This window comes from Bos taurus, chromosome 9, assembly GCF_002263795.3.
Source record: "Bos taurus isolate L1 Dominette 01449 registration number 42190680 breed Hereford chromosome 9, ARS-UCD2.0, whole genome shotgun sequence".
Classification (NCBI taxonomy): Eukaryota; Metazoa; Chordata; class Mammalia; order Artiodactyla; family Bovidae; genus Bos; species Bos taurus.
Genome location: NC_037336.1, coordinates 38,219,882 through 38,241,590, shown reverse-complemented (window position 1 = coordinate 38,241,590; position 21,709 = coordinate 38,219,882). Strand labels below are relative to the sequence as shown.

Sequence of the window (21,709 nt, the reverse complement as noted above, 5' to 3'; positions counted from 1 at the left end):
AAGAGAAAAACCAAACTCTCTCTTCTCTAAGTCAGAATCTCAACCACAGTAGAGACCTACTTTGAGTTACTTTGAATTTCAAGAACATCTTTTGGTGGCAGTCTCAGAGGCAACTCTGAAGTCACAGTCCCAACTTCTACCCTACAGATGTTATAGCATGAGAACATAAAGGTTTTGTACTAAGCCCCCTCTGACTCCAAGTTTATAGATGAGGAAACCAGATGATGAAGAAGCTGGATGACTGGTTCACCACTACATGGCTCAAGCATCGAGTGGGACTCCCAAGTTTATACTCTTTTCACTCCACAAGTATGGCATTAATGAGTCAACTAATTAACCCATTAATGATATAACAGGTGAGTAATTAAATGCTATCTGTTAATATGCCTAATTCCTGCCCTCTAAGAGTAAATTACAAAGGATACAGAAGGACCAGGAATTGGATTCAGAGTCAGCACTGGAGTCCAGGTACCCAGGACTGATGCACTTTTATTTGCTTCTGTAATTTCATTTCTAGTTATACTAATGACTTAATTCACTCAGAGAAAATAGAGCTGATAAATATACAATGCAAATGAAAAAACAGTGACATATGAACTTTGTCATTTCAGTCAGTGATCATATCATTTGGCAAGATGGGGGGAAAAAAGATATGCTTTTTGGAAAAAACATTTTGGTCAAAAAAATTTTTTTTGATGAAAAACTATTATTTGGGGAGTTTTTGTAGTGTTTTCCCTGTGCTCTGCTCTTTCTCCTTTGCTTCTCTTCCCAGGGCTACATTCTAGCCCTCATTGAATGCCTTTATCAAAGGTGCCAAAATTCCCAGCCCAGGTGGCACAGAAGCTTTTCTGAGGAGGACATGGCTCTATAGTCATTTGGGTTAAATTAAACAAAGAAAAAAAAGTATCTGTTACACAGTAGGTACCAGATAAATGCTCTCCACTTCCCTACGAAAGACTGGGAACTAAAGCTAGGGAAATATAAGTAACCCATTCCAGGTCACAGGGCAAGAATCGAGAAATGGAGCAGCCAAGAGTAGGGCTTATGAGAAGAATTTTGTACAGATAACAGGTCTGACAGCTTATGTCAGAACATCATGAAAAACATGATGCCTGCATAAAGAATCAGACTAATTCACCAAATCATAATATGGTGTGTGTTCAGGCGCGTCTGACTCTTTGCGAGCCCATGGGTTGTAGCCCTCCAGGCTCCTCTGTCCATGGGATATTCCCAGCAAGAATACATTTCCTACCCTAGGGGATCTTCCCAACCCACGGATTGAACCTGAGTCTCCTGCCCTGGCAGGCAGACTCTTCACCACTGCGCCATCTCGGAAGCCTGAATCATAATATAATCCTCAATAAATGTTAGCTTCCTCGTCCTTTTCATTATTTTTTTCTAAGTTCAAGGTCATTATCAAAATCATTGTCACTGTCATCATCATGGTCTCTGATGATATTATGTTTAGTCTTTCCTGTTAGATTTTCAGATTCCCTTAAATTTACTTTAATTTGCCCCATTTTTCTTTCCTGATCCTTAAGCAATAAGAGCCACCTAATAAATCCTCATATGGTTTCAGCATGTCTCTCAATCCCCCAAAGAGCTGAATGGATGAGGGTACACCGTTAAAGCTGCCACAAGAGACAATATGGACTACTTAGACATGGATATCATATATGTTGAGTAACTGAAAACTCTTCATTGAACAATGAGGGTCAATTGTGTGACCTTAGATTAAATCTCTTCAAGGATCTGAGTCTCAGGCCCCTCCATCTTTAAATAAAATGTACTACTTAGGAGCAGAGGGAAGGTCACTCTGAAGGAGAATGAGATTCAAAACTCCTGTCCATATGACTGTTCATTTAATAATTATTTGCATCAGAAGATAACTTACATCTGCAACCTCTATTCAATTCTGGGTCTTTGATTTTCCAGGCATGGGATGAGAAGTAGGGTATCAAATGGTGCAAGAAATGTCTGACTCTTGTCACTGCATGGAGTCTTTTTAAAGGAATAATAAAAGTTCTGGGATTTTTAGTAAAAAAAAGTTTTAAAGAAGCATTACTGAAACAAATGTAACTCAGTGCCTACAATATTCTAGATACTGTAATGGGGGAAGAATGAAGAGAGACATAAATAAGATACTACTGTTGAGAAGCTCACAGTTCAAAGAGATTTTTAAAAATTGTTTGACTTTGAACAAATGGCTTAACCTCTCTGTGTCTCACTTTCTTTTTCTGTAAATAAGGATGAAAATGGTATCTCATAGGATTTTTCTCTGAGGTTTAAATGTATCATTGCCTGCAAAGAAAGTGCTGACAACAGTACCTGGCATACAATAAGCACTAGTAAATATTACTGATTATTTTTACCATTATCACCATGATCATCATCTAAATGCAACAATATGTGGCTGCACCAGCTCTACAGCTGGTGTTAAGAGCAGCAGGTCCAGTATGGGGAGTTTAAATTATCAGGTGAGAAAGGGCTTTGGGAAGAGATAGGCAGGGCCCAGAGTAGGCTAAATAACTCGGACCTTACTGGGAAGACCAGCATGTTTGAGCTATTTTGCACAGTACTAAAGAGGCTCATGTCTTTCCTGTTTTAGACCAGTGTTGCACAAACATGTATGTTGTATGCATCCTTGTGAAAAGGAAAACATTTATACAGACTATCTCTTCCAGTGTTTGCTTAAATCATCCTTAAGTACTTCAAAAAGAAAACTAAGTGTAACTCTTTATGTCTATGACTCTTATATATCTTGAAAAACCAGAATAAATTTTCCAAATAAAACACAACAAAACTATAAAATGAATCAAATTCAAATTAGCAGCATAATTCAGGCAACAGATGATGTTGTTGCAACTGAACGACCATTTGCAATGTGAGATGGTAGAGGACTGTTGGACTGCAGCATGCATGATCTGCCCTGTGCTGTGTGAGGACTCAGTTCAGTTCAGCTCAGTTGCGCAGTCGTGTCCAACTCTTTGTGACCCCATGGACTGCAGTTTTCCAGGCTTCTCTGTCCATCACCAACTCCTGAAGCTTGCTCAAACTCATGTCCATCGAGTCGGTGATGCCATCCAACTATCTCATTCTCTGTCGTCCCCTTCTCCTCCCGCCTTCAATCTTTCCCAGCATCAGGGTCTTTTCCAATAAGTCAGTTCTTCGCATCAGGTGGCCAAAGTATTTGAGTTTCAGCTTCAGCATCAGTCCTTCCAATGAATATTCAGGACTGATTTCCTTTAGGATTGACTGGTTTGATCTCCTTGCAGTCCAAGGGACTCTCAAGGGTCTTCTCCAACACCACAGTTCAAAAGCATCAATTCTTTGGCACTCAGCCTTCTTTATGGTCCAACTCTCACATCCATACATGACTACTGGAAAAACCATAGTTTTGACTATATGGAACTCTGTTGGCAAAGTAATGTCTCTGCTTTTTAATACACTGTCTGGCACCCCACTCCAGTACTCTTGCCTGGAAAATCCCATGGATGGAGGAGCCTAGTAGGCTGCAGTCCATGGGGTCGCTAAGAGTCAGACACAGCTGAGCGACTTCACTTTCACTTTTCACTTTCATGCATTGGACAAGGAAATGGCAACCCACTCTAGTGTTCTTGCCTGGAGAATCCCGGGGACAGGGGAGCCTGGTGGGCTGCCGTCTATGGGGTCGCACAGAGTCGGACACGACTGAAGTGACAGCAGCAGCAGCAGGCTGGTCATACCTTTTCTTCCAAGGAGCAAGCGTCTTTTAATTAAATGGCAGCAGTCACCATCTGCAGTGGTTTTGGAGCCCCCCAAAATAAAGTCTGTCACTGTTTTCATTGTCTCCCCATCTATTTGCCATGAAGTGATGGGACTGGATGCCATGATCTTAGTTTTCTGAATGTTGAGCTTTAAGCCAACTTTTTCACTCTCCTCTTCTACTTTCATCAAGACGCTCTTTAGTTCTTTGCTTTCTGCCATCAGGGTCATGTCATCTGTGTATCTGAGGTTATTGATATTTCTCCCAGCAATCTGATTCCAGCTTGTACTTCATCCAGCCTGGCATTTTGCCTGATGTAGTCTGCATATAAGTTAAATAAACATGGTGACAATATATATAGCCTTGACGTATTCCTTTCCTGATTTGGAACCAGTCTACTGTCCTATGTCCAGTTCTAACTGTTGCTTCTTGACCTGCATACAGATTTCTCAGGAGGCAGGTAAGGTGGTCTGGTATTCCCATCTCTTGAAGAATTTTCCACAATTTGTTGTGATCCACACAGTCAAAGGTTTTGGCATAGTCAATAAACAAGTAGATGTTTTCTGGAACTCTTTTGCTTTTTCTATGATCCAATAGATGTTGGCAATTTGATTTCTGGTTCCTCTGCCTTTTCTAAATCCAGCTTGAACACATGGAAGTTCATGGTTCACATACTGTTGAAGCCTGGTTTGGAGAATTTTAAGCATTACTTTGCTAGCGTGTGAGATAAGTGCAATTGTGCGGTAGTTTGAGCATTCTTTGGCATGCCTTTCTTTTGGGACTGCAATGAAAACTGATCTTTTCCAGTCCTGTGGCCACTGCTAAGTTTTCCAAATTTGCTGGCATACTGAGTGCAGCACTTTAAGAGCATCTTTTTTTAGGACTTGAAATAGCTCAATTGGAATTCCATTACTTCCACTAGCTTTGTTCGTAGTGATGTTTTGTAAAGCCCATTTGACTTTGCATTCCAGGATGTCTGGCTCTAGGTGACTGATCACTCCATCATGGTTATCTGGGTCATTAAGATTTTTCTGTATACTTCTTTTGGTATTCTTGGCACCTCTTCTTATTATCTTCTGCTGTATGATGACTCAGTTTGCCTCAATGTCATGTCTTTGGACCTCCAGCTGTCTATAATGTCTCACTGACACATCATCAGCCATGAGCTCTGAGGCAGACAGATCCTCCTCTATTATAACATGGTACTACAGAATGTATAGAACATGTTTCAGTGAACTTTTTTCCCCTCAGGATTATCACTGAAATAAAACACAAAATTAAGAAAAAACTCGCTGAGAACCCATGAACCTCCACAAATATTTCTGAGGACACCTGTGGCTCTTGGGTCCCAGTTTGGGAAGCACTATTTTATAGTTTGTGGGTGTGGTATCAAAGGTTGAAACAGAGCAGTAGTTCACAAGCCAGTGAGACGACTGCTGTGAGAACCCAACGGGGAGTCAAAATATGGGTCCCCAGCCTCACCTGAGAGGTCTCTTTTCAGTGGGGCACGGAGGGGTTTAGGCAGGGCCCAGGAGTCCAAAGGTTTCCAGGAGATACATACACAAAGTCAGACTTGAAAACCACCTTTGATTAAAAGATCTCTAAGTGCAGAAACACCCAGTGCATTCTTGTTTGGACGAACAAGATAGCCATACAAACCAGCTACATATTTTGAAAAGATCTTGTGGGCGGATTTGAGTTTACAAATTAACTGAAAACATATTAGATGAAGTTTAACTGGAAAAACTTAACAATCTGATGATTAAACTCAAAACAGAGACCCCCCTCCCCTCAGTTCCAGAGTCAAAGAAATCACAAGCAGCTGAGGCCACCTCCTGTGAGATGACCCAGCCCCTCCATGGGAAGGAAATCTTTCCTTCCACTACAGTTGTGAAGAGCCTCTGCTAGCCTTCTCTTTGGCGTTTCCTTTTTTCTGTCTGGCAATCAATGCTTTTGAGGTTTGTCTTCTCCCCTAGCTTTGACTTCATTGAGGACAAGAGACCATATCTTACCTCCACTCCACCACAATCTGTTTCCGTGGTCATTTCTATTTTGAGGAAGAGTTCCCTGGATTATCAGGTCAATTTTTAATGTAAAAGACCTCACTATATTCTCTTTAAAAGAGCAGGGTGTAAGGAAGGATGGACAGGAAATATGAAGAAATTTGCTCTAACTGATCCTCCCCTAAAGCAGATGAAAGGTCTTGGAAGAGACGCTTACTTTCAGCACCCCTGTAGATGTAGCCTCCTGTCAAAGAGCATCTAGTCAACAGATTAACCATTTTTCTCCTCCATATCAGAAGTTCATCTAGCTCATTAATCATCGACGTTTAAAATAGGAGACTCTTAGGGAAGACATTTGGGAAAGGCAGAATGGGAGAAGAATACAAATGTTTAGCCCAAACTTTCCAAATCCTGGTTCACCTGCAAAATGATAAAATATGAGCACCTCTAGGGGTAGTTATGAGGCTGAGGGAGGACATAAGAGACAATCATAGTAAAGGCACCGTTTCTAGTTAAGGAAACTGAGATTTAGGGAAACAAGCCAACTGGTCCCAAGCACACATTATGCCAGTGGTGGAAACAGGACAACAGGCACAATGACTCACACTGTCATTATATGTCATTATATGTCAATAATCATAATTATTATCGAGCATTTATTAAGTCCCATAGATTAAGTCCCATACTAAGAACTTCACAGTATTCCTCACACCAGTCTTATGAGGTGGGTATTTTTCATTTTTTTCCTTTCTAGAGATGTGGAAATTGCCACATAGAGATCAAATAACTTACCAGGAGAATCACAAAGGGATCACAAAGGAATCCAAAGCTGAGAGATGGACTCAGCCAGGCTGACACTACATCTCAGCACTTTACTTCCACCTCCCAAACTAGTGCTCTCCCCTCCATCCTATCAATCCAGGTCTAGCTAAGCAGCAGATCTCACTGAGCCTTGCTGATTAATGCCAGGTTCCAGGAGCCTCCAACGTGTGCCCGGGGATTTATTACCCACAGCTCCACGTCTGAGGGTACTTGCTGTCTTGTGCCAGGCCCCCCACTGTCGCCGACAGAACCCTATCCACACCCCTGTGTGATTCTGTAGAACTGAGCCCTTGGGGACCAGATTACTTCACTTCTGGGGGAATGTGTGTTCGGTCAGCAGGACTCTAAGACTATTAATTCCCCTCTTAGGAGCCATCCAGCACCCATTAGCCAGGAATATTGCTCAATCCTTATCAGACTAAACTGAGTTTAACCTCAGACACTGATGAGAAACTCCATCCCTGGCTGATGAACAACCTCTCACATCCCTGAGGAGCCAGATAATGAGTAAATCGGATGGTTCACGTTCCTGGGCCCCCACATAAAGAAATACAGAATAAGCAAGTCACCAACAGTCATCAGCCGAAGGTCGTCTGATCATCTCTAGCGGTTCCCCTAAAGGATGACATTCACATGGTCTCTTAGCTTTCATGTTCCTCTTCCCTTACAGTAAAAAGGGGGAAAAATCCCACAACTCTTTAGCAAAAGAATTATCCATATTTTGCATATTTAACAATTACAATAACAATCTACTCAAAATAGAGATTTTCTACGTTCCATAGACACTGGCTTTTTCAAAAGAGTTCCAGAGCTACACTTTGAGACATGGAGGGTGTTTTCTTTGGATGTGAAACGGTAATTAAGGTTTACCTTTTGAACCCTAGGCTGAGTCTGTGAGCCCCACCCAGGGCAGTAGGCAGTGTGCTGTGTGAAGTGAGCGCCCCACGGCCATGGGGATATGGAACTAGACATCTGACCGGTCCTTTCTGGCCCTTCCTTCCTTGTCCTGAGGACACCACGCCTCATTTTGCTGCCTAAACACATGGGAAGGCCAACGTTAATGGCATTTGTGTTAAAAATAAGAAGACCTCTCTGTGAGACTCTTTTAGTGAAAACCCTTTTAAATTAGAAACCTGTGAGCAGCTGAGGGAGGATGGGAAATATCTTGCCAGAAATCATTTGGTGGGAAGCCGTGCACTCTAGTTTGCCAAGTCCTTTCCTGTTTGAGCAAAGCCCAAAGCAACTTAAAAAAGTGTTAGGTATAAATACCAAAAAAGGCATTCAGAAAATCCAAATTCATGGAATTACTTTTCAGGAGAGGAAATGGTATAAAAAATAGGTTAAATAATAGGTTTGTGCCTTTTTCAATGTATCACTGTTAACTGACCAGTTAATAAAGGAATGCCTGAAGAAGTCTTTCTCTCTTTCTCCCTCTCTTTTGGACATTAATTACTGTACTACTAGTTCTCAGTGAGAGAGAGAGAGAAAGGACCATTGCCAAAATCATCTCTTCAAAATACAGACATGCATTTTCCTCTTTCCTTACCCATTTATCCTGCGATGTAGCCATGGACGCCTAGGGAGCATTCTTTTTTTTTTTTTTTTTTAAACTAATTAACTTACTTGTGACTCCACCGAGTCTTTGCTGCTGCTCGGGCTACTCTCTAGCTGTGGTGCACAGGCGTCTCACTGCAGTGGCTTCTGTTGTGGAGCACAGGCTCTAGACAGCACAGGTTTCAGTAGTTGTGGCACACGGATTTAGTTGCTCTGTGGCACGTGGGATCTTCCCCATCCAGGGACTGAACCCGTGGTCCCCTGCGTTGGCAGGCAGGTTCTTATCCACTGGACCACCAGGGAAGTCCCTAGGGAGCATTCTTCTAGTTGTATCTACGGCATGGGGTTTGGGAAAGTTCCCCTAAAGGGTTCTGAAATGCTATCCGTCATTGCTTCTTAAGACCTATTGAATGAGAGCACGGCAGAACTGAGGAATGTAGGAAACAGGAAGTTTCCTTTACCATCACAGAGCATAGGGGTATTCAGGAGCCTACCTTTCACAATTAGGTCCAGCATAGTTTTCTTTACAAATACACCGAACAGCTCCGTTTTTCCTATAGCAGGACTCTGCAAAACTAGAATTGAAAGAGAATATTAGAAGTCAATTCCATACATCACTGAAGAGGCTGTCTTAATTTTGATTAGATCATCTCTACGTTGGCCCCCTCAAGGTCAAATGGGTGTGATCACTTGCTTCATTTAAATTAAATCTCCCTCCTTTTAGGAAAGCTTCGAGTATCAGGCTCAGACAGAAAGTGACACAGCACTGGTGACACCATTTCTGTCTACCTCATTTATTTTTCCATAGAGGCACTTCATTATTTTGACTTGAAACAGTGGGAATTTGTAGAACATCACGTATATCTGTGTGTGTGTGTGTGTGTGTGTATTTAATGCAAGTCTAAACCACATATTCCAAAGCTGGATATAAAATAAGCAAATTTTACCTGTGATTTTAGATTCATATGATAACTTTCTCTTTTTTCCGTCACTTTCTGTGATGTTAAAAGTTTTCCTCTTTTTTCCTGCATTAGCTCTCTTTCACTCTTCAACGTCATGAGCCAGTTCTAAACTATGCTTTATAATCTCCACAGAACTTTAATTTCTTTCATGTGTACCTTAAGGTTGGGAATAAAGGGTGCAGGGACTGGCTCAACTGACCAAAGTCACAAAGCAAGTACTCAAGTGAAAAATAGGACCCACAGTAAAAGGATTCTAGTCCATGAAACCCTCTCTCTTGATTCTTCTTCTTTTTTTGATAATAAAAAGTAGAGGACACAGAACAGAAAACAAACAAACATTGTTTCAGCAGAATAAATATTTGAATTATCAAGGCAGGGAAATGGAGTATTACTCTATACATTTTGAAAATTCTACGTTGACAGGAATCTATCCCTATGAGGATGGTATACAAAATTTTAAAGACTTTTAAATTAGTTTTGGCTTAGGTAGTGTACAATCCATGGAGCGTGACCTGCTGTTCTCACATTTCTGCATGTATCAGCAAAGACCTAATGGTCTTCGGAGGAAAGCAAATGGGTATGTTTGCTTTGTGTGAATACATTTATAAAATCAATCAGAAAACAACATGTGCTTCTCAGTAAAAGGCAGTACACACAATTTATTTTCTCTAGCAGTTTGGTTAAAAACACTCCAATGAATTACATTTCTTTGGCATTTATCCTTTATTTTTCTTGTTCTTATTCCTCAGCCTCCTTAAAGAAACACCATCAGTTAAGCGTCCAGAACATGCATATTTCTTTGAAGATGTTCCACCCAGTGGCCCACCCATGGCCTGAAGGCATGAAATATCTGCCTGGAGTTATCTTCTTTGAGCTAAGTCCTACTGTTACGAACAGATGACATTTTCCTTACTTGGAGCAATTAGTAGACATGGAGGATGTTTGGCCAAACCCCAAATAAATAACTGAGCTCTGTGTAAATGCACCCTGGGAACAGCTATGTGACCACTGGTCTTGGTGGAGGGAGACGCAGGGGCAGTAGGGCCATCGAGAGCTCCTTTTTTGGTTTTTCATCAGCATTAACTGTTTACATTTTGCTTAGGCTAAAGTCTGTTTGGCGCTAGGGAAATGAAATCACTGTGCCTTTCTCAGGCCACACTAACAACCATGGTGCTCTTTCCAAGTGGAAGGGAGTTGTGCTTTTGAAAAACCCTCAGGGAACTTAAAGGAAAACAGACTCAGCACTGTTTGTTTGCAAAACTCCCTTAAGCATCACTTTCTTGCTTTCAGATGTGGCTCTTGCAACTGGGGATCCAAATCCTGGGTCTGTAGGCTCAACTAGTGTATCTTTCTAACAGAACCGAGATTCCACACATGGTGCCTTTCTGAAAGCTCAAATAAAAGTCCTGGCACTTTAATATTTATAGAAAGCAGCAATATGAATGATTTTTATAGAAAGCAGCAATATGAATTTTAAGAAAAGCTGAAAGAGGCAGTGGGGAGTCTGATTTTATACGATATTTGATTAGTATTTGAGATTAGTTAACTCAGTCAATAATAAGGCCAGATCAAAGACTAGCACTTTATAGGATCCAGGCCAATTTGTCCTATTCTGACTGCAGACTACTCCCAGCTTTTTGGAGCCAGTTTTCTCCCCGAAGGGATTCAGGAAATAGAACAATTGCCACTACAGAGAAAGCAGATCTCTCCTACCCTTCCCCATTCCTCCATACTCTCACATATGTTCTTTACTTACAGCTTGTATATTTTTGCTTTTGTGTTAATTTTCAACAGGTTTTTTCATCTCAAATCTGTCCTCTAGAAACTTCAGCTTTTATATCTATGAATATCTGTGAATATGTACCTAACTGCACAATCATTCCCTAAGTCCCTCAATTGCTCTTTTGAACTCAGATCTACACACACAAGCAGAGAAAGAACATGGGTAGAAATGGTATTTCTTGGTGCCTATGGAACTACCTCTGTTTTCTCTTTTAAGACATGAAGCTCATTACCCAACTGGCAAGTTTCTGCTTATTTTATTTAAAAGCATTAACAATCTTCAAAACAGCTTCTTGAGGAACTAAGACACTGGATAATCTGTCTCATAGATAAAGAGGTCAAATGCTTTAGAAGCGTCAAAATACTGTTGTAATCTGATCTATTTTAAGGAAGGCAGGAGTTTTTGACCATTCTATTCACAACTGTGACCAACAACCAGTACATGATTGGCACGAAATAAGTGCCTGATTAATATTGATTTTACGTAGATAAGACTTCTCAGCCAATGAGGTTCCAGAAGCCTCATATCTCAAAGCATTAATGTCACATAATTTAGATAAGTAATTGTTGTATGTATGGTGCAAAAAAGTACAAAAGTCAGACAACACAATGAAGAATTTGGGATTACCTTTCTAATTCATCTGTTAATTTCTAAAGAAACTGCAGCTCTAATCTTATAAACCTGCTTTGAGCAGATGATGCTATATAGCAACTTTGTTCATGTAGGAGAATGAGTGAAACTTATTAGAAAGTTGGAGGTAAATATATTAAACAAAATAACTACACCACGGTAAGGGAACGGCACATTGAACACACCATCAGATATGGTTAAGACTCATGCTTGAGAGCAGAATATTAATGAACAATTAAATAATATATCTTGATGAAGCAAAGGGAGCTCATAAATCAGGACATGCTTGAATAAAAATAACAGAACAGTGTTTGAGTTTTCCACTCCCACTCTCAGAACCATCCATTCTGTACACGTTATTAATACCACTGAACAGGAAAAGTTACAAAGCAAGGGCTAAGGCAGTTTAATGGTTTCTAAAGAAAGATGGGACTGTAAAGCTTTTGACTTCTTCACTGCCTGCCAGACTCATCAGAGGCTCTGAACAAATCACAAGCTATGAGGTGAAATGTTAGGTGACACTGGTGTTCAATAAAGGGGAACACAGGGGGAAACTTGGCTGTCATCTCTTTTCTCTTTATAAGAAAGTGTGTGGGATGATATTACTTATGTGTGGAATGGAACAAATGACACAAATGAACTTAGCTATGGGACAGAAACTGATTCACAGACATAGGGACAGACTGGCGGTCGTCAGGTGGCCGGAGAGGGGTGGGAGAGGGACGGGTTGGGAGTCTGGGGTTAGCTGATGCAAACTATTATGTATAGGGTGGATAAACACCAAGATCCTATTATATAGCACAGGGAACTATCTTCAATATCCTGTCTTAAGCCATAATAAAAAGGAAAACAAGAGACAGAGAGAGAGAGAGAGAGTGTGTGTGTGTGTGTGTATGAGAGAGAGAGAGACAGAGAGAGTGTGTGTGTATGTAAGGCATTCAGGACTTTTTCTAGTTACTTTATATGCATTATTTAATCTTTACAACAACTATCAAGGAAATATTACATCCAAATAATCAGAAGAGCACCTGATACAGAGTATGCAAAATGTTGGAAAACTAAATACCATTACATCATTTTAATTCTACATTACATTCTACATTTTTAAGCCAATAAAATGGCCAGTCCTGACTTGACTACTGGATTTATACATATATGTGCCTGAAAAGAATTCCATTATTTCCACTAAGATGTATGCATATTGTCTTTTACTTCTCATTCAGGAAACACAGCCAGAAGTGAAAATTCATCTTCTCAGAAATCTTCTATGTGCTGACTGGTCTAAAGCATTCTGTTTATCTATGCTCTAGTTCTAACTGAAAATCCACTTAGCTGCCACATGTAGAAAAGGTCTGCTCTGTGAGTTGGAAGAAACTACTACTGCTGAGAACACTGAATTATAATTGTGTTGGTATCACCATTTGCAATCTCTCTAGGTTAAGGGATAGCAGAGAAAAAATGAGACTTGCCTTGCTTATAAAGCTTGGGAAACTTCACTGTGTCTGTGATGTGTCCTGCAACCCACCCCCAGTATTTAGGGCACAGAGTCATCACCTATACTGCAAGTGTTTAAGTTTTCCTGAAAGTGGATTCGGGCTAGAAAACTTTCCTGTACTTTTTCCAATCTCATTACAACAGGAGATACTCAATTTTGATTGTACAAAAACCCTAGAACTCTATATAGGGAGAAGAAAGAAAAGAAAAACAAAGGGGATAAGCAGTAGAAAAGGCTATTTCCTTTAAGACTTACTTGGCAACATGAGGCAGGGGGCAGGGGCATGGCTGGCAGAACCGGGGGGGCCCCCTGATGGCATCTCCAATATAACCATCTAGACATTTCTCACAGTGCTCGCCTGTTGTGTTCCGCTGGCAGTGCTATGAGACAAAAAGATAAGAAAATTGACAAGGGCACACAAGAAATTTTATACACAGCAAATGTGGGAATCAAGCAGTATTTCAAGCAAAAGGGATATCGGGCCTGACAGAACAGATGGTGTATAATGATACTTACCGGTCAGCACAGAGGAGCTATGCTGGGCCCAGTGGATGCTACAAAGTGTGTGAACCATGGGGAACACTCCTGCCCGTGCGCTGGCAGCCTGGGGGCGCTCTTCAGAGTTGGTGTGAAGAGCAGATTTTAGCCATTCATTTCAATTCAGAATGATGATCAGAATGATCAAGCTCTGAATATCCTAGAAGCATCAGTTTACTGACTAGGAATAAATATGAAATGAAAAAAAAATCCCCTCCTGATAAACACTGGGGGAACATTTTAAGAATTTATGAGCTCAGAAGAATAAAATGTGTTCAAGTAAAGTATAAATGGACTAGAAGGTAGATAAAGAATATTCAGCTAATGGGCTGGTATCTGTGTAATGATATATGAGAAATAGTAAGCTGGTTTATTGTGTGATTCTTCCATTTATGGTGGGGATAATTGGAGGAAAAGCTCACAACAGTTGATTCTTCTGCCTAGAATGCCTGTTTATTATTCAAGATCTGCACCAGGCCTTTGAGAGCTTCAGGATTCGTTCCTGATGACCCCTCCTTGATCCTTCCCTCCTTCTCTACACACATTATCATCAGCTCCGAGCCTCGGGTGGCAAAGTGGTAAAGAACCCGCCGCCAATACAAGAGACACAGGAGACGCGGATTCAACTCCTGGGTCGGAAAGATCCCCTGGAGTAAGAAACAGCAACCTGCTCCAGTATTCTTGCCTGGGAAATCCCATGGACAAAGGAGCCTGAAGGGCTTCAGTGCATAGGGCTGCAAAGAGTCGGACGCAACTGAGCAGGCAGGGACACCCAGCCTCAGCAGGGCTTCCCCCTACATGTCTCTCAGCACTGCACTGCCATCAGCTTCAATGGAGCGGTACTCAGCAGCTGTTTGTTGAACTGGTGGATTAATTTCTCACTAGTCCTCTGTAAGAGGCAGTGATGCAGGTCTACTGGTATTTTCTCCAACTGGACTAGACTAGATCACACAGGGCAACGCCAGTAGCATGACGATGTTTTCATCTTTAAATTCACCAGAGTGTATAAAGTTTGAATAGGCTTTTCAGTGAAAAACTGTATTACTAGAATTAGAACACCACTGAAGAGACACCCTACTGTTTGAGCAATTCCCCTGGTAACACCTATGCACCAGAACTTTAACAGTTAACTTTTTTCAAACAGGGCTCTGTGGAGGAATCTTGGGGAAGGCAAGATGGAGGGACTGAGAACTTAACTTTGAGCTCTTTATTTTGTCTCTACATTCTATGTTGAGGTTCAAAATAAAATAATAGTGAAGTCCTGCTCTAAACATTTTATGTGGATTAACTAATTTAGTTTTCATAATAATTTCATAATAATAATATGAATAATTTCATAATAATAATAATTTAATAATAATTCTAAAAATAATTCTATTTTTTTTCACACTTTACAAAATGAATAGAGATACAAGGAGGTTAAGCAAATTGCCCAGTGTTACACAGATGGTAGGTGTGTCTCAAAAGTGAGATTTCAGCTCAGGCAATCTGGCTCTAGAAGTTAGGCTGGAAATTCCCGTATTATACTGCTTCTCCAGTGTGTTGGAGAAAAGGTTCCTTTCCCAAAAGAGTCATAAAATGACTGCACTGGAAAGTGTCATACTGTTTCGCTAACAGTTTGGACTTCAAGCGCCACACACTAGACAGTGGGCCACAGCTATCATGGTTGAATGGTCTTTAGCCAATTGATCAGCCATTAGACATGGCCATTAGCCACCTTTGACTGTTGATTAGTTCAGGGAGCGAGCTCCGCCCATGGCAAAGGTCATGAGGAAGGAGGCTTGGCATACGCAAAGGTGGGATCAAGCCTCAGGAGTCTCCCTGGAAATTCTCGAGCATCTACCCCCAATACCAGAGTCTGCCTACTTTCTGCTTTGTGCTTTCACCTACACCTCTGACTTTATGGGGGGCTGTCCCCCACTACCTCTCTCTGAAACACGAGTTAGCTTACAGCTCCAGTTAATAATTCCTGGGTGTGACAGTGTTTCAATCTACAAACTCCTTTGGAAATCCTCTAGCCTGCCTGAATAGGTTTTTCAGGCCACATATGATTGCTCAGAGCATCCCAACTGTGAGAGGCATGAGATGTTCTAAACTGTCTAAATACAGATTCCTTTGAGCAGTTAAAAGATTGATTAGAAATTGTATTGGTGAAGGGTTTTTCACTTGTTGGGCCAATGTTTGCTGCTAAGTCTCCATATCCCTTACCTGCTGTGTCCCTGGCAGTGTATTGATTAATATAATTGGTGTAAATAGTAGCTTTAATGTTTGTAACCTGGGACCCTTGAGTTAATTCTTTTTCTTATAGCCCACCACACCTTTGCTCTGTAGGAATGCAACTTTATCTAATGCTTTTTGGAGGGTGGCACTTGACTTATCACCTTTAGAGAAAAATAAGTTTTCTGAAGAAAGGGTCTTAAAATGTTAACAGGCCTCCGGGCCAGAAGATGATGCAAATCACCTAAACTTTTGCATATGATAAGTCTGCAGCAAGAAAGCCTGGCTTACTGCATGACTCTACCCCTTCCCCCATTATCCTCTATGCATAATTTAAGGTATAAAAACTACTTTGGAAAATAGAGTGCGGGCCTTGTTCACCGAAACTTGGTCTCCCCATGTAGTTCTTTCTCTCACCTTCTGGCTGAATTATTCAGCCTCTTTTCTCCACTGAATTTCCTCACTGAGCTATCCTTATTTCAGCCTCTTTTCTTCACTGAATTTTCTTGCTGAGCTATCCTTATTCTATTACTCTTTATGTCCTTAATTAACGTTTAATTAAGCAGTTGTTTCCTGATCCTCGCCGACGCCGTCCCCGCTTCGAATTCCCTGGATCCACCGGGGCTGAACCCCGGCAGATTAGAATTATGTTAACAGAATAGGATTAAGAGGCTAGTTCAGGACACCTGACAGATGAGAAACTGAAAAAATAGAGTGTGATGTGCAGACAACAAGATGTTAACACATTTTCCTCACTGTTCTTAACACTGCATCACATGCTGAGTGAATCTTCAGCAAATATTTGTTGAAAAGAAAGAGGAAGGCCAAACTGGGAAAGGGTGAATTAGTATCTGGAGCAAGTAAAGGAAATTAACCCACACCCAGAGCCAGCTCAAAATTGGTGGCAGTCTCTTATCCCAGGGAAAACCAATGAGCCCTGTCCAACTACCCAGAATTTAAGCCATAAGCAGGGCTTCCTAGGTGGCACTAGTGGTAAAGAACCTGCCTGCCAATGCAGGAAATGTAAGAGACGTGGGTTCGATCCCTGGGTCGGGAAGATCCCTCTGGAGGGGGCCATGGCAACACATTCCAGTATTCTTGCTGGGACAATCTCAAGGACAGAGGAGCCTGGCAGGCTGTAGTCCACGGGATCACAAAGAACTGGGCATGACTGAAGTGACCTAGCATGCAGCACAAGCCATAAGCAATCTGGCAGGGCTACTCTAGAGTGGGCTCAAACTAGTCCGAGTCCTTGTTGGACAGATGAAAGCCATCTGTGCAGAAGAAAACAGGACTGTTGTAAGATGTCAGACCATTCTTTGCGACTCCATGGGCGCTTTGGCTTCCTTGTCAGGGCCCTATTTCTGCCATGGCAGCCACAGGGAGCAACTACCCTCAAGGGAAAAGCCTCCAAATCACTATGACCTCTGAGTGCTCAGAGTGCAAACACTGACTTTAGACATCTGCCTTCTTTTGAAGAGCTAACTATGAAATTTCCTAAAAGGTAAATGAAGTACATTCTGTGATATTGGCAGGGACAGGGCCGGCAGCAGGGAGAATTCCCTAGCTCTTCCGGTTCTAGATGACTGAACTTGAACAACTCAGTTGACTTTTCTAGGTCTCTATTCTCTGTCTGTAAAACAAACATCTAGCCGAGACAGTATACAATGTTTCTTAAATCTTTTACTCCGAGACTGCAAATATCCTTTACCTTCATTGTTCTGCCATTTACAAACCAGAAAGGAGGAAAAAAAAAAAAGAAAAACCAGAAAGGAAAAAAATGGCAATCAGTTCAGTTCAGTCGCTCAGTTGTGTCTGACTCTTTGCGACCCCATGAATCGCAGCACGCCAGGCCTCCCTGTCCATCACCAACCCCTGGAGTTCACTCAGACTCATGTCCATCGAGTCAGTGATGCCATCCAGCCATCTCATTCTCTGTTGTCCCCTTCTCCTCCTGCCCCCGATCCCTCCCAGCATCAGAGTCTTTTCCAATGAGTCAACTCTTTGCATGAGGTGGCCAAAGTACTGGAGTTTCAGCTTTAGCATCATTAAAAAATTACAATAATAAATAGTATATTGTTGTTGGGAAAATTTTAAAAAATTTAATTTTTTAATGAAACTGACCTCACTTAAAAATGAAAAAAGCATTCTGAATCTTTGGCCAATGGTTAAGAAAGCTATGTCTGGAAATCAATCGCAGATTAGGTGTCAGGAATGACATCTGGGCACCAGCTGTGTCTCCTTCATGTGAGAAATGGAGTCTCTAGACACCTGGGCCACAGCACCAATATAAGGTGAAAAGAAAGCCTAAAAGGATCAGGTTAGTGGCTGGTCAGATGCTTCATGAGTCACTGTAGTCTGTCTAGACTTGTGGTTCTCAAAATATGTCCAGGGAGATGGCAGTGAGAAGCTCACTGAGGCTGGAATAGAAATCCTTGAAGGATTTTAGAAAAGGGGGATGCCTTGATTAAGTTGTTTATAAAAAATATCTCCATTGCTAGTGAGGAAGACAGATTACGGAAGGAGAGTCTGGAGCAGGGCATCATGAGTAGTTGGGAAGGTGTACTGGTCGTCAGGGAGGGATGCTGCAGGCATGAATTAACACAGTAGGAGGGTACAGAACAGAGGAGGCTCTCTCCTAGGTTGAACTAGTAGGATTTGGTGTTCAGCTAAACGTCGGTGAAGAGAAAAAGGAAGTTGATGAAGCACGAAGGACATCTAAGTATGGAGGATTGGCAGAATGGTGCTGTCATTAACTGAGGTGGGGAATACGAAAAGAGAGGCATGTTCAGGGTTGGAAGAAGGAAAAACAACATATAGAGAACTTATTACCTGTCTTGGTTCTCATCATATTATTATGCTAGAGGCACAAAGCACCAGGGGACTCCACTGAGCTAGCCATCCTTAGAATCCTTTGCACATGTAATTTTATGACTTTATTTCAAAACTTTAGCTAGCAAGGAAATAAATCACTATTTGCAAAATGTGGGCTTTTCCAAGCTTGCAACAGATTGGAAAATTGTCAAGATTTTAATGTAAGAATTATGCTCTCGATTTAGATACTGATTTTATGCTAAGTCCAAGTCGCTTCAGTCGTGTCCAACTCTGTGTGACCCCATAGACAGCAGCCCACCAGGCTTCCCCGTCCCTGGGATTCTCCAGGCAAGAACACTGGAGTGGGTTGCCATTTCCTTCTCCAATGCATGAAAGTGAAAAGTGAAAGTGAAGTCGCTCAGTCGTGTCTGACTCTTCGAGACCCCATGGACTGCAGCCTACCAGGCTCCTCCGTCCATGGGACTTTCCAGGCAAGAGTACTGGAGTCGGGTAAAAAAAAAAGTTTCCTATTACTCAGTTTCTTCTTTCTCTTTGATACCTAATGAGGGTGTTGGTTTACCGATTACAAATGTATAGTCTTAAAGGGACTTAGATTGGTTGATTTTGGCTTTACACACATAAAGGAGAGTTTGAAAGATGCTACAGAAATTAGAGATGTAAAATTTTTGCTTTCCTGAATTAGGTTTTAATTAGGCTTTGGGAGTAATAAAAAATTCATTAGCCTTAAATATGTTGAATTACTTCCCTTTCTCCATTGTGCTTAGGGTGAGGTAGAAGTTAATCTGAACATCAATCTTTTTCATTATAAAATTATTACAGACAGTTGTAGAACACTTGGGCAGGTATACTATAAAGGGAAAAGAAGAAAATAAAAATCCATTCACATTTCCACCAGCCAGATATGAACACTTAACAGCTTGATGGTTTTCTCTCTAGGTTTCAATTATGTTTTTGTGGTTGAGTGGTTTCAAATCTATTTTCATTCAAATTTAGCTTTTTTTTTTCCCCTGAAATTCTGGCACAGACCTCGAAATTTCCTTATCTTTTTTTTTTTAATTGTTACTGAGCAAGTGGGGGTTTCTGCATATATTTCTGAAGCTCCCATGGTCCTCTTACTTTGAATTTCATTACATTGGTCACATCCACAGGCATTTTCAACTAGTGTTCTGCCCTACAGCCCTTCAGTCCACACAGTGGAGGCCACTTAACCCAGATCCTAGAATAGTATCAGGCAGATAAGTGGTACTCAAAAAATGCTTATTTGTTAAGTGGATAAATGAAATCAACAGATCAATTCTAGTCAAAAGAATCTAAGGAACCCCATGCAAGTAGTGAATTTCAAGTCAGATTTTCTCCACCCTAGTTCTGGTCAGTGGGCTCCATGCTTTCTGCTAATGATGAAGCCCCGGTTCTTTAGGTGGTAACTGGCCTTAGTCATGACCTCTTCCTGGTTCTCTGTACCTAGCCTCTAGAACTGGGATAAAGTATGGGTTATCAGTAACCAGGCATTCCCATCACTAGCCATCTGTCTGCTTTATTTCTACACCTTAATTCCTTTCTCATGCCTCTCTCAGGTGCTTTCCTAGAGAATTTGCCATGCCCACTGGAGCTGCCTGGCCTCTGGGGCTCTGCCTAGCTGATTCTGCTGAAACCCCAATGCACCAAAATTCTGATAAGATGCAGGGTGCCCTTTGAAAGACCATCAATACATATTGGATTTCGTTAGTTAAGCCACTTTTCATTTGGCCACCTTTCTGCATTTGAAGAATTGCCAATCCTTTTGTAAAGAAATCTCTTAAGTTTTTTGGTATGTCTAAACGGTAGCATAACTTTGTCTACTCTCTGTATTTTATTGTCAAATGGCTTAGTCTCTTAAAATCAGTTTGTAAAATACAAGGTTAAATTGAAACTGAACATGGGAATGGAGGGAGAATTAAAAACAAATAGGGGAAGACAAGACAGGCATTATAAGCCTTCAAAATAAAATGAAACAAAAAAAGCCGTTTATTTTTGGTTGCTTATGAAAGGTGGGTCAGGCAAACTGTAAGAACTGACTGAAACTCTGGTGCCCAGAGTGAGCTGCCAGGTGTTAGGTGGAGCTGAGAATGAGCTGGGGTTACAGCTCCAACGGGGCAGGAGCTGAGAAGCTGGCCCTGCTTGACCAGCAAACTGGAACAAGGATGACAAAGGAAACAGAAAAATATGAGTTTGATTCCAATGTGCCACCACAGACAATGTATTTGCCAACTAGGTAACAACATATTCTTTTTATATTGGCAAGCCTCTTCTGCTTCCTCACTTACATTTAGTGTTAGTCACTCAGTCGTGTCCAGCTCTTTGCAACCCCACGGTCTGCAGCCTGCCAGGCTCCTGTTCATGAAATTCTCCAGGCAAGAATACTAGAGTGGGTCGCCACTTCCTTCTCCAGGGGATCTTCCTGACCCAGGGATTGAACCCAGTCTCCTGCATTGCGGGCAGGTTCTTTACAATCTCAGTCACCTGGGAAGCCCATCATCTAGTCTTACTTACCTAAATTAAATTTACAGGAATATAGACACATGTTTAGTTCTTGGAGATAAGATTGTGGGTGATTTTTCACTCTGAATTCCATGTATAGTATATACCTGTGTGTTTTTTTTTTCCTTTGAGCATATATTAATCGGGGAAAAGACACTTCCCTCTAGGTAGAGTGAGGTGGAGGGACCAGTTTTAGGATAAGTAAGATGGCTTTTTTTTTTTTATGTTCCATCTTGGAACAAAGTAATTTCAGGAGGATTGGCAACTGACCTGAGTGTGTTTATAAACGTTTATACCCAAGTCCATCCCCAAACTTTTATCAGAACCTTGTATGCCCCAGGAACGATGAAGGAATCACATGATGACCGCCCCCTTTGGAAGTTCAAGTCCAGGTCGAAGATAAAACCATGATAGCTCCTTTCTTGACAAGGTCATTGTAAGGAAGAGTAGTTTTATCATAGCTCTCCACAGGCATAACAGGAGATTTTTTTCCCCCTTTATTTCAGTCTTCCATCTTACTGACTGCCTAAAAGCAGCTGATGGGCTGGCCAGTCCCCATTGTCTTACACTTAAATAAACCAGATAAGGAAGAGCCCTTAATTGGTCAAA

The 21,709-nt window shown here is 41.4% G+C and overlaps 1 protein-coding gene across 3 annotated transcripts in view; it reads right to left on the bottom strand.

Moving 5' to 3' along the window:
- The window catches only part of LAMA4 (laminin subunit alpha 4), a 155,007-nt gene that overhangs the window by 89,489 nt on the left and 43,809 nt on the right, over positions 1-21,709 (bottom strand). For all 3 annotated transcript variants that reach the window (XM_024996679.2, XM_024996680.2, NM_001205965.1), the window contains 2 exons: positions 13,250-13,374; positions 8,619-8,699 (listed from right to left, as the gene is read on the bottom strand). In XM_024996679.2, the coding sequence (XP_024852447.1) occupies positions 8,619-8,699; positions 13,250-13,374 (206 nt within the window). The remainder of the gene's footprint in view (positions 1-8,618; positions 8,700-13,249; positions 13,375-21,709) is intronic.